The sequence below is a fragment of the Eutrigla gurnardus genome, assembly GCF_963514095.1.
Source record: "Eutrigla gurnardus genome assembly, chromosome: 6".
In the NCBI taxonomy this organism is placed as follows: domain Eukaryota; kingdom Metazoa; phylum Chordata; class Actinopteri; order Perciformes; family Triglidae; genus Eutrigla; species Eutrigla gurnardus.
Window position 1 is genome coordinate 22,869,442 of NC_139920.1, and position 13,896 is coordinate 22,883,337.

Below are 13,896 nucleotides of genomic sequence, written 5' to 3' on the forward strand. Positions count from 1 at the left end.
AGAAGAAATAAACATGTGCTTATAAATAAAGGGACTAAAGACATAGTAATGTGACACGTCCCACACACACACACACACACAAGTAGTCAAATAAGTATAAAAGAATAAAATACTGACACCAGATTTCTGTAATGTCTGTACAATGTAGGCTACATTTAAACACTATATGGTCCATTTGTGCACATGCTGTTGATGTAGTTTGTAGTATTGAGGTAGTGGTATCACAGAATATAGTGTATTATTGCACGTAAATAAAGTACAGTTATACTATACTGTATATTGCCCTGGTAAATAAGGATAATTGCACATAAGTAATTCATCTTATATGGTGTTTGAAGTGTCTATTCTTCATTTAAAATTTTACAAATTAATGCACAATAGGATGCTTATTAAATTAATATCCCTGGTCCTAATAAACATCTAAGGGTTGCAGGTATTTGGGAGTCGGGCTTTAAATGGTTAATCACAGCGTCACACACTACTAGGACATAAAGGGATCTTCATGAACCCGAACCAGTAAAAGCAGGTGTCTGTTGTCTGTCTGTGTGTCTGTGCTGGAGGCAGAGCAGCCGGTGGCACCGCCCTGTTCCTCCCCGCTCCACACACACACACACACACACACACACACACACACACACACACACACACACACACACACACACACACACACACACACACACACACACAGAGAGAGAGACAGACAGACAGGCAGACAGACAGGCACACAGAAACAACAATCCAGCTCCGGGACCTGGATGTGACAGCCAGGTCTGCGGCCCAAAACCCGACAGCCTCAGCACTTTGTGTGCGCGCAGACACACCTTATTTACTTGAGCATGACCGCACACATGCACGCGCGCACACACATTTCAGTGGACCAGCATGTAAGGGGCAACAAAAGCTGACAGTGTGATTCATTTTCCCCCTTTGATGTGCAGGATGTCGCGCGCATGGCTACACCGGCGGCACGAGCTAACACACGCCGCCTGCCGACTACTCACCTGTCAGTCCGCGACAATAACCCGCCGCATTAAAAAGCCGCTCTAATCCGTCCGCGCGATCCGAAACGAAACAGTACCTAGACGGAGGAGAGGTAGCGGTTGTTTGCGGGTTGAAATCCCAGTCGGCGTCTCCAGAGTCGACCCTTCTTCTGCCCTCTTTTCTTGTACACACCTCGCGGTTGCCATGCGGACGCAGCCGCAAACCACCAATCAACTGTGCTGATGAGGCGATTGGTCCCGCCTCCAACACACACAGCCTGCAGCAGCAAGAACCACAACTTTTATAAATAAAACAGTATCAGTAAATATATATATGGAGCTAGCATAGCTGGTTCAAGTTAAACTATGAATTCTAGGCGGTCAAAATCAAGAGAAACAACCCAAACATGTAGTTTCATAGCAATAAAGGCCATAAATGACCCAAAAGTGTAGTGTGTATAAATGTAACCTTTTATATGTTAATTTGCACTATATCTGGAACTAGGGGAATACACTGGTGTAGAGGATAAAGGATAAAACGCCAACAATATACATGTTTTTATGGACATTTTTATTATATTTCATTTTTACCGTTATATCTTGACATTTGCATCCTATGTTTACATTTTCAAGTTCCAAAACAATTCATTGACCATGTTTCTGATAATTAATAGTGTATTTTTTCAACTCAGATTTGATCATCTGGGCCCAAATTTTGCCAGATCATAGGTGACGCTGTGCTGAAAAAAGGATACCAAACATACGGTAAATATGTTTTTATAAAGGCAAAATGAAAAGTATTAAAAAAAGGCCCTAAGAGTTAAAATACAAATTCATTTTTTGTCAAATGCAAATGGGATTTTCACATTTGCCCATTTTTATTTTAACCAGACATGCTATTTCAAATCTTGTTCTTGTCAATTGTCTTTAATGCCCAACATTTTGTTGGCCTTCCTGTTGACCAACTATTGTTTTGCACATAAGAAGTTTCCTCCAAGTTTATATCAATCATAGCCCATACATACTTTAAATGGAGGCCTCATTATTTGCCCCCCATGAAATCAAACAGGACTCCAGCACTGGAATGAATGGCCCTGGGTCTTTTCAGTATGACGACCCCTCCTATCCAGTAGGGGTCCGTGATCCTGTTCCTGGTCTTGGAGGACATTAACAGCTGATGAGCCACACCTGATCCTGATTGTTGCTCCGGGTATAAAAGCTCATCCCGGGAACATGGATCCCTCTCACTCCTCGCTTTATTTCTCACAGCCACACATGCATGCATTACTGATCACTCACCTTTCCTGTTAGTTTGGTTCTTTTGGTTTAAAGACAAAAAAATATGTCTATTCATTACTTTTAACTCATCTATTCTGGTCTGAGCAGGGCTGTAATTGGCACAAGGCTGCAAAACCGAGCCACACAGCTCGGTAACAATGCAGGAGCCCTTATTTTATGTTGCTCGTTGTACAAATCCCCTAAAAATTCTGCAATCACAACATTTTGCACAATCAGCTGACATGCAGTGAACGTTTGGGCTGTTAGGGGCTCCCAAGGGTCTGGAGCCCCAGGTTAATTTACCTCTGATTGATAATCCAGTCTGGTTATTGGGTCAACTCCATCTCCAGCTCAATGAGGATAAAACTGAGTTCAAACAAATAAATGCCTTGAAAGTGATACTGCCACCTCACATAAAAGTGACGATAAATTGCTTTCTTTAAAATGTCTGATAAATATGAATATTATATTATATATATGAATATTTCTCTAAATGTTGCACACTGACAGACTCACATTAGTTGTCTTTACACCTCCTTCATTTTGAATCTTATTATTATTTTGTTGTCTTTCTACTGTCCTCTACCAACTCTACCATTGTTTCTCTTGCTGTGTTGATTTTATTATTATTATTATTATTATTATAATTAATAATGTCTATAAACCCGAATAATATCAACCCGTCTGACTTTTCTTTCAGTTAACCTGTGGTGAATGACAGGTCCTTTCCTCCTTAAACATACTTTTTCATTTTTACAATTAACATCACAAAAAATGCTGAGGCCATGCTTCGTTTTATTGAATGCCAAAAAAAGAAAGAAAAGAAAACTGAAACTACTTATTCAGCAATATGTTGAATGACAGCACAGCGTCTGACAAATGAAAAAGTCATCAAAGTGAATATGAGCTCACATGAACACGCTGTACAATATCATTACAGTTATAATAGCCGTTCTACCTTAAACAACCACAAGACATGTACATGCCCTCTTTTGGTCATAAATACCCCCCCAGCTTAAAACAATTAGCAGATTTGTTGTACATTATACCTGCAAATGGTATTGATTTGACATTCTTAGGCAAAAGGAACATGATAGTGACACCAATGAGACTCTGCGGCGAGTCTCTACCCGTATGCAGCAACAAGGATCTGCCTTATAGTCTGCCTTGCATTGTTTGGAGAACGTCTTTCTCTTCATAAAAAACAAATAAAAAGAAATGTAACATTTAGGACACATATGTTTCAAGCACACGATGCTCAGTTTGGGTCAAATTTAAGAGCAACAGACACACAAACCACAGGAAAAGTGTGGCTATTTTCATGAATCAGGCAACACTTGCTTTGATTATGGCTGTTTTTTTTTTTTAAATAACAAAGCAATTGGTTTTGAATCAATCAGAAACCTTAAATTTATGCACTATGTTTACTACATTTAGTGTTTGATGGATGCATTAAGAGATAACTTTTTGTTTTTAAAGATAAAGTAAAGTCATGAAAGTACTCGTAATTTAATTTTAAATCCTGATATAAAGAGAAATACTTTTTAGGTGTTTGTCTTGGAATGGAGTCATATTATTGATACCAGTGGGTGAGAGTGTAATCTTACATTATATTAACTGTCTACAAGGATAATGTGAGATCTAATAGGCAGTATTTAACAATAAAAGTGATCGATACTGGTTCTCAACCTCTTTTGGCTGAAGCGAAGCCTCCAAGTGAAAAAAAAGTACAGGTGTTTAACTTTGGGATGATTTTTATTGTCACTGTTACTTCTTGGAGTACGTCTTGAGGTTGCAACTGCTTCTGTATATTACGAGAAAAAAGGAAATTTAACACAACAATTACAAACCTGACAGCATATTTCGTAAATTTGAAATATTCTCATACATAATAGCTCAAATAGTCTGCAGGTGTCCTGACCCACAGGTTGAGAGAACCAGTGATCCACAGTAACGGCCTGCATTCTTTAAAATCACGTTCTCAAAAAAAAAAAAAGGGTTCCGGGGAAAAAAGCTGAAACCGCTTGGCTTTGTTGATTCGAACACACGTGTGCTGTGGCTAGCTGTATGCAATTTGTTTGTTTTTTTGGCCCTTTTGTAGGAGTTACGTACCTTTTAATATACAAACTGTTTAACCTACAGAGATGAAGAAAAAAAAAAAAAAAAAAAAAAAAGCCTCTGCATACGCTGTTTTACAATCGCACTCATACGCTAAAAGAAAATGCGCATAAGGCCACACATCGACAGGATAATGCAAAAAAAAAAAAAAAAATCTGTACATGAATTAAAACATTCAGTGCTTCAGTAAAATGTCCTTGCATTCATACTGTCTCTTTTTTATTCTCTTTTTGACATTTTGGCACATAGGAAACAAAAGAAAAACACATGCCTTCTTAAATCAAACATGACGATCTCTAAGAAATAAGCATTTACATCATTCTTCAACAGTGACGTACATTCCAGTTCATCGTGATCCTATTCGTCTCCGGTCGAGGAATAAAACAGGAATGGAATGGGAGGAAATAAACGAACATTAACAGACAAATATGCATTCATCTGACTGGCATTGCAGGTGCTGGAATCCTGATGGATATGTACAGTGAAGTGCAAATTGAAATGGGTGTGGTCCATTTGAGGAGTTGGGAGGGGTGTTTGTGGTATTCAGTTCTACGAGGACTGGGCAGGCACTACTTTCTTCGGGGTGGCCGGCTTCTTGGTCTGCCAGAGATGGCCGTGGATGGTGATGGCGTCCACGCTGGCCGACATGGTCTTCGCCGGGATCTGGCTGAACTGCTTCTTGTCCGAGTTGTACTTGTAGAGGCCGTCGATCATCTTGCGCGTGATGCTCTTGGGGCCGATGCCCGTCAGCTTGTTGATCTCCTCCGTCTCGGGGCAGTAGGTGTAGAGAGAGCGGAACTGGCAGCCGGTGTCACGGAACAGAACCAGGAAGTTGTTGGCCTCCGATTTCTCCATTTCCTGTCGGGGTCGGCAGAAAAAAGCTCATTAGATCAAATATGAAGGTCATGCATACTAAAAAAAAGTTTTAGTTTGCATTTAAAAAGGTAGTAAAATCAAAAGTTTTGGTGATATTGGACTAATTCGTTGGACTCTAACAAGCATAGATTGGCTTAAATGCTAAAATTAAATTAAAATAAAATTCTGCCCTTCCTTTCTGCATTTAAAATACAATTTATTATTCTTCAACCAGCTCTTTCTGTAAAAGACCAAACCCAATATATATCTCATATTCAGATTTGTATAATGACTATTTCACACAGCTATATGAGCTATATGTAAATTATGACACAATAATGTAAAGAAGGGGCAGGAAATGATAAGCTCAGCTTCCTCCTGTCCCTCCTCGTTATCATTATTTGACTTTTTTGTCTTTTTTATATTTGTATGACATACCTTATGTAATATTGTACTTTGAATTCGAGGAAAATGAAGAGAAAATCAAATAAAAAACCTTTATTTGTACATAAACTTCCCTCGGTGGAACATATATGATAAATCACTGTGATGGAAGGGTTTCTAAATGAAGTTGTTCAAACTGTGTATTCTTTTAATTAATGCAAAAATGTCCGACTCCCCACTCTTAAAGGAGTCATCACCTGGTTTTATACGTATCCAGCCCCCCTTGGATCGCTTTGGATCAATTCGTAAAACTTATTAGAAAAAAAAATAATAATTTTAATCAAACATTGAGCTTGTTCTGACCCTTTTTCGTACCGCGATTTTATCACGCGAGATTACGCGCGAGGTTTTGACTGGTCCGGATGTGCATTGTATAATATGTAATGAGGCGCGCGTTGATTCGCCGCAGGAAGGACAGAGCCGGGGGGGCTTGCCTGCATGCAGACTCCAAAACATAATGGCGGCGCTTCGGCGATTTCAGGTAGCGGACGGGGCGGGGTTGGGTGGTGAAAGAGGGGTGGGCTTATGCAAGTAGCCGCCACGGTGACGTCACCGAAGGCGCAGAATCAAAATCTCGTGCTTTAGGAATGCACACCCTTGTGTGCTATTCCTGTTCGGAAAAAGAGCAGAAGCGAAAAAACGGCGCCACTTTCAAACTCCAGCCTTTCAGGCAAGTTTCAACTGAGGTCAAACACAGATATGCATGTTTTAACAAGAGAAATTGCGATTTCCAGGTGATGACTCCTTTAATTTAAATACTGTTTTCCAGTTCATCTACTGTATTTCTACCTTTTAATGTTGACCTTGCTGTTTTAATGTTCAGCAATGGTAAATTACATTTTTCCTTTTAATATCTTGCATCCTTCCCTTCATTTGGGCCTTATAAATATGTAAATATATATCATACTTACTAGAGATGGTGTTATGTTCCATTATTACATACAAAAGCAGATCCATAAACAGCCAGCAGGGCCCTGTAAGTGTATAGAAGTAGTTATTTAAAAGCTCCGGGCCGTTTACCTCCAGGATCTTGTTCTTCGGGCCCTCGTTAACCCTCCCCGCCATGCAGCAGTGGGCCAGAGCGTTCTGGATGATGTGCTTGTTAGATTTGGCACTGGGCTCCTTGTATAGCTTTGGTCCTGAATGGAAAGAAAAGAAAGAGGAAAGACAAAATCAGGATGGGGACTGTTGTCATGGCAACTACTCCAGTTATGTCAAAGAAAAGGACTTCCCCTCCCTATTTTTTATATCCTCTTTTGATAATATAGATATATGCATGATGCATGAAGATTGCTTCCGGTGGCGTAACTTTTTTTACAAGGCATTGAGACGACGAGAAGACAAAAATAAATTACAATATTACAAACATATATGATTAGCCAGAATTTCTTTCAAATTATTTTTATTAATTATATTTATTAACTCATTTAATTTGCATTAATTTATTTTGTGTTCTACCCTATTTTTTGTATGTATGTATGTAATACATATGTATGTATGTATGTATGTATATGTTTGTATGTGTGTGTATTTGTATGTATTTTTCTTTTTTTTTTAAGAAAAAAAAAGTTGTATATGTTGTGCTGTATATTTCAATAAAAATTTGAATGAAAAAAAATGTATCTTTACGTCTTTGTTTGTGCTATTTTGGCTAAACTTGTAAAATTGTGGTCAGCTAGTTTTTAAACACCTGCATTCGACAACCAACGCTAAGTAAGTGTTGAAGTCACCCTACCAGTGTACTCCGTGTTGGAGGTCACAGAGGAGGTCGTGGATCCGTTCTCCCAGTCCTTCTCTCCGTTCCTGCTGCTGGATCTACTTGGAGACAGGAACCCATCTGCAGAATCCGGCCTAGAACACACACACACACATACACCAAGAACATTAACACCCTGTCTACATCAGGATTTTATAAATGCATCCTTAACTGTGGAGGAAACTGTGTTTTCTATTCCAGTGCAAAGATTGTGCTTGGTTTTCGGTGAAGCTTGCAAGCGCAGGCAGTGTGGGCGCAGTGATACCAAGCAGTATGGTGCATTCAAGGTCAATTAAAAAGGATCAATCAATTATAGTGCAGCACCTGGCATTTTGGCTGGTGGACTCTTTTTTTTTGCTGGATTGCAACGGTATTATGTGTCCCCTCTTATGTGTGAACAAGCGAATGCAGCTTATTCCACGGGGGTCATAATGCTAACAGCCAAACTCCCCACATTAACAAGTCATTTAAGCTTTTTCAAAAAGGCCCAATCTTCAAATAGCATATTAACAGTTTAATATAAATTAAATTAATTTGATCATGAATCCTTGAGCAAGCATCTTAAAGCAAGTTTTGGGATACATTATGGGTTTAAATGACTTGATAATAAGGATTTCTTATGCAAGGAATGTTCTACAGAACCCAAATGAATCGAACAAAACTCAAGAATTTAAACTAAACAATTTGCTTTAGTGTGAAAAAGGCGCAGCAGGGAGGGAAGTGAAAAAGACAAGTGGCTGTTTTATGTTAAAAGCGTAGACAAGTGCTTTGAAGTTAATCATAAGGAAATGATTTCTTGATATAAAAGGGGTTTCAGTGCAGGATCGGGTTCAGGGAAGTGAGAAGCGCCTTAAAGGTTTAACTGCAAAGCAGAAACTAACCTTCTTCTCAGTTTAGGAGAGCTCAGAAAGTAGAAGAGACCACCAGAGGCTAAACTAGCACTTCTGGTGTGTGTGTGTGTGTGTGTGTGTGTGTGTGTGTGTGTGTGTGTGTGTGTGTGTGTGTGTGTGTGTGTGTGTGTGAGAAAGAGCAGGAAAATAAAGAATTAAAAGAAGAATACAGGAGAAATGTTAAGACCTGAGAACTGGAGTCTGGAGAGCAAGAAGAAGAAATGTCAGACAAAAACACCGTAGACATGAAGAACATCACTATATATCCAGTCAATCAACCAATCTCCTGCTACATTTGTGTAATATGAAGTGCAAAGCTTGAGAATTCAACAGTATGGCAACAGTATGCCTTAAAATGGTTGTGAAAAAGCCTGTAGGAAATACAAAATGTCATTAAAATGTCATAATAAAGCCATAGTAAAGTATGACATAAAAAAAATAATAATAATATGGTAAGTCATACACAATTGTCTTGGTGTTGTATTTCATTAAAAAGAAATAAGAAGTATAGTACAAGATAAGCTTTATTGATCATGTGATGGGGAGATTCATCTAAATGCCTACAATAATGATAATAGTATGTCATAAATAATCACTCTATATTTTATACTTGGATTTTCATGGCTTGGTAATTGTAATTCTTCTCTGTAACTTTAAGATTTTCAGATTTTTTTTTACTACACTCAGAATCAGAGTTACAATATCCCAAAAGATGAAATCATGTGGAAAATACCCTGAAAAAAATGTAAAAAGTTCAAATGAAAAGGCTATACCAAATAGCACCCTTTTTTAAAGCAGCGACTTAAGAGTCGTGGAAACATCTCACCTTGGCGATCTCTTCTCAGACTTAACGCTGTCGCCGTCTCCCAGGGTGAGGGAGGCCAGGGACAAGCTGGAGACTGAAAAGACACGTTGACGTGAACCTGAATGTGAGACGAGATGTGACACGGCACGACACGGTTACACACACACCATCAACATCAACAACAACACCAGGCTGTCCACTGTCAGAGCAATGCAGCCGCGGCAATACCATGAACCCTAACATCCAGTAATATCCTATAATACATGCATAAATGTGTATTAATACACATTATATGACATCGACATATAAGAACACGTACAAACATGCACTAGTATGACATTGCTCCCTCAGTATATCATCATATTCAATCTCTAATTCCAAGTTCTATTGTATTATAGAGATGCTTGTCAGACATTAGATACTACAGGGTCGCCCATTAAGTTGTAATTATTGTCTTTTTATGGCACTAAACACAAATGTTATGCATGAATTCATTTCATCTGGGTAATTGGGAACACATAATATAATCATTGGGGGTCGTCTCCATGGTTACCTTTGGCGGCTCTGACGGGGGTTTTGGGGGAGTCCATACTGTCGCGGTGGATGGACTTGGGGCGGCCCCGCCTCTGCTTGGCCCCGCCCCCCGGTCGGGGTTTGATGACGGTGTCCATGTCGGCCATGAGTTTGAGCTGCTTCCTCCTGAGATACTCCTGCTTGATGAACTCCCTCCTCGCCTTGTCCTCCTCCTTCCTGAGGCGCTCCTCCTCGGCTTTCAGTCTGGGAAGACAGACGGGAGGAAGTCAGCGATGCTAGTTTTCTCCTCAGTGTAGGCGATGACGCAAATAAATCAAGTATCGACTACAGTTTTTAAATTGTAAATTTAAATACTTTTTAGGGAAAACTTTATTTACATTCCGAGATAATTGTCTGGACACTAATGGAGTGATCTAATTTATATGTTTCAATATTTCAAAAGGAGAAAAAAAAGAACAAAGAAGAAAATCTTATTATTTATTTATTGTTATTCTGAACATTTTCTTATTGTTCTCTTTAATGCGTCACATGCTGCCTTTTAAATCTGTTTTTGTAGTATTTAGCTATTTTTTAAAGTTATATTTTACATTGTTTGGCATTCTGTGGACAAACAAAGTATTGAATTGTGCAGGGAAACCCGTTTCTTTACTGTGCATATGATCTCTTTGAATCTTGAATCTGAAAATGGGTCATGTATAAGTGAACGTACCGAGCGTCCTCCTTCTTCTGCTCCGACTCGGCCTCCTGCTGCATCTTCCTCTGCTGGCTTTCCTTCTCCCTCCTCATCCTCTTCTCCAGCAGCGCAGCTCTCTTCTGAGCCATGTTCTCCTCCGCCTTTCCATCCGCCTGAGACACGCAGGAAACAGAGTCAGTGTCCTCGCACTGTCCGAGGTGTTCGCAGCATTAACATTTAGGGAATGTTAGGCGTTTTGTAACAAAGCTGACCTTCTTTTTTCTTTCTTTTGGTGCAAAAACAACAGATATGATGCGTAAAACAATACAAATAACAAAAGAAAACGTGAGACATTTATGAGGGGAAAGGGGGAAAAAATGAAAAAGTGAAGTGGGATGGAAGAAAGAGAGCATAATAATAATAATATTAATAATAGAAATCCATCCATCCATCCATTGTCTACCGCTTATCCTGTATTCAGGGTCGTGGGGAATAATAGAAATAATAATAATAATAATGACAGCTTCTTTAATTGCAACAGCTTATTGTTGTGCGCTGCTCCTTTAAATCAGTTCTCTCTCGTGCAGTTCCATGTTATTATTCAATTTTGAATCCATATTTGTCGCATTATGAGACTCTGTCGTTTCCACGCCAGGCAGTTTCATCCAGTTTTATTTAATGGGAACATCTTCTGCTCGTCCCCTCAGCCTCCTCCATCTATTCAACCCTTCTCCAACCCCACATTTCCACAGCTGCGCGTGAATTATTCACAACAGCCCCAGTTTTATGACCTACATCGAAGCCCAGACTGCTGCTAGCGAGCTCTCTGAGAACCCATAAACGGGAAAGGCAGCGCTTTTTATTTATTTTTTCTCTCCAGCCGACCTGTTTCCTGAACCATTCATCATCTCGTGTGAGGAACAAGAGTGTTTCCTGTGAAAAGAAACATGGCCGGTTCAAACCTAATTGGCGTTTTTCCCCCCAGAACTGCCCCGCTGCATTTTTAAGGTTTCAGTGGCGCTGCGTGGTTGTGACCTGGACTCCTGAATAATTTATATTGCTGGTTATTTCCACAAAGAATGACTCTGTCACACACAAACCAACTGCTTTATCTTTTTATATCCATAACTTCAGAGCCTATTAGAAAAATTGGTGCTAAACTGCACAGACTGTCAATACTTTTTGCTCTTTTGTACATATTTTTATACGTTTATACCTTTTAGTTTTTGAGTATATTTTATTTGATTAATTATTTTATTTATTATTACTTTTCTATTTGAGGTCAATGTGTGAAGGAAAACTGAAAAAATAAGACTCGACTCACTCACATTACGCATTTGAGCTTTGTGCAAATACAATTTTGATGTATTATGAAAAGAGAAGCTGCTATAAAATATAGAGGTCTTTGAGTTAACAGCCCACCTTGAAGAAGAAACCCCGAGACAGCTTCTGCTCGTGATCCGGGCCCTCGTAGTCCCCCTGCTGCGTCTCCAAACCATCGTCCAGGGTCAGATCCTCCAGCGACTTAGCTACCGACAGAGGAACCTCAATCAAGCCGCTCCTGACGTGGCCCGAGGCTTCTGGCTGGGGGGGGATGTCTGTGGGGGTCACTGTGAAGGTCTCCACCACGGGGTGGGCCAGAACCTCAGGAGACGAGGACTCTATGGTGGGTTTCAGATCTGATTTCTGATCTGAATCTTCTCTTCTGGTCTGCAGGTTGGGGGAGCTGGGCGGTGAGTTGGATACACCTATACTGGTGATGATCTCCCTCTCCGGGGAAAGCAGCGCCTCCTTGTTTTTATCTCCCTCTGAGGTCACCGTCTCCGGTTTCTCCTTCATGTAAACGAAGGCGTTCGCCAAAGGCTGGCATGGAGAGAACCGCCGCAGCCGGGGGATGCTGTCGACGGACTGCGGCGCCGTCAGGACTCGGTTGTACGGGGCCAGCTTCAGCTCGTTGGGCCGGGCGGCACGGGGGTTGCGCGAGTGGAAGGAGGCGGATTTGCGCTTGATGCTGGTGGGGGAGCGGTGGGTGGAGCGGGGGGAGTCGGCGGGGGAGGAGGGCCCCGAGGATCGGGTCACGGCTCGACTCTGTTTCTGCGGCGACGGGTTGGCGTGCGGGGGCGGGATCACCCACGCCTGCTGCTGCTGATGATGCTGCTGCTCCCGCATGGCCATGATGACTTCCTGCTGCTGAGCCAGCCGCTGCATCTCCGTCTGCAGGAAGGCCAGCGAGTGGTTGAGTTTGTCGATGGAGCGCGTGTACTCGGTGAGGTCGCCCTCGGTGAGCTGGGCCTGGCTCGGACCGCCTTCCTCACCGGGGGACTTCGTCCAACAGGAGGTGGCGCTCTGCTCCGCCCCATCAGGTGTGTCAGCCTTGCTCCTCCCAAACTTGAAGGTGGGACTGGTTTTCCCACCTTCCTCTCCACTGGCGGCTCCATCCCCTTTCCTCTTCACCACGTTCAGGAACGCCGAGTGACCCATCTTCTGCCGGTGCCTCGTGAAAGCGGCCTCCACTTTCTTCTTCTGCGCCTCGATGGCTTTACGTTTCTCCTCCAGCCTCATCCTCAGCTGCACCATCTCCGTCGCCATGACCTGCGCGGGGTCGTTGGCGGGGAGTTGCACCGGTGTGGGCGCGGCTTGAGCCACGACGGGCTGATGGACGGGGCTGTGCTCGGGGGTCGGGGCCCAGGAGACGGACAATGGGAGGCCAAACTCCGAGCCCTCGGGGGTGGTCTTCAGAGAGCTGCTGCTGCACCGCCCCGAGTCCGGCAACGACGGAGCGTGTTTCCGTTTCTTCTGCTCGGCGAAGCTGGTCAACTTTGACCCCGTGGGGGATTTGCTCTGGCCGGGGCTCGGCGTGTCCAGATCCAGGTCCATGTTCCCGGAGTCGTCTTTCAGAGAGGAGTCCTCATCCAGCATGTCTTCTGTTCGCACGTGGACGCCGGTGTCCACCTCGGTGGTGTCCGCGGTGCTCGGCAGCCCCTTGGAATCCGACTCCGACACCGGCTCCAAGACCCCGACGCCGGCCCTGAGGTCCCGCGTGTGCAGGAAGAAACCGTTGTTGATGCCCTCCGCCGGGGGCCGATCCGGGCTGTGGATGATTTGCAGGGCTTCCTCCATGGAGGGAGGCGTTGCCATGACACCCGCATGTTCGTCGGGGTACGCTCGCCTGCCGGGCTCCTCGCCGGCCAGGCTGTCCGGGCAGCCCTCCTCCTCAATGCCCACGTTCTGACCGTTGACCGGCTGGAAGGACAGGTTACGCTTCATGCCGTGGGGAAGGTGGTGGACCTTGAAACCAGAACCGTCGTCGGTGCTGACGGACCGGACCATGCCTCGTGTGGAGGAGAGACCAGAAGTAGAGTCTTCTTTGTCAAAGGGGATGTCAAAAGACACTCCATAAGGTCCGGACCTTAACAGAAAAAAAAAGAAACCTCATTAAATCTTCAGATACTTTTTGGTATTTCTTGGAAAGAGTCTGGTTTGACAACATCACAACACATTTTTCTTAATCCTCAAGGGGATAATGAATTCTCTTGGGGATTGGATATTTTAAATGAGCAAAT

The 13,896-nt window shown here is 42.5% G+C and overlaps 1 protein-coding gene across 5 annotated transcripts in view; it reads right to left on the reverse strand.

The window, feature by feature from the left end:
* Window positions 1-3,041: 3,041 nt before the first annotated feature.
* Window positions 3,042-13,896, reverse strand: part of camsap2a (calmodulin regulated spectrin-associated protein family, member 2a) — a 43,845-nt gene continuing 32,990 nt past the window's right edge. For 2 of the 5 annotated variants that reach the window (XM_084012042.1, XM_084012040.1), the window contains 7 exons: window positions 11,756-13,742; window positions 10,370-10,506; window positions 9,680-9,903; window positions 9,148-9,244; window positions 7,411-7,526; window positions 6,696-6,814; window positions 3,042-5,234 (listed from right to left, as the gene is read on the reverse strand). In XM_084012042.1, the coding sequence (XP_083868168.1) occupies window positions 4,926-5,234; window positions 6,696-6,814; window positions 7,411-7,526; window positions 9,148-9,244; window positions 9,680-9,903; window positions 10,370-10,506; window positions 11,756-13,742 (2,989 nt within the window). In that variant the 3' untranslated portion in view covers window positions 3,042-4,925. Of the gene's footprint in view, window positions 5,235-6,695; window positions 6,815-7,410; window positions 7,527-7,981; window positions 8,376-9,147; window positions 9,245-9,679; window positions 9,904-10,369; window positions 10,507-11,755; window positions 13,743-13,896 lie in introns of those variants that run through there. The other 3 variants (XM_084012041.1, XM_084012044.1, XM_084012043.1) reach the window with 3 other exon arrangements.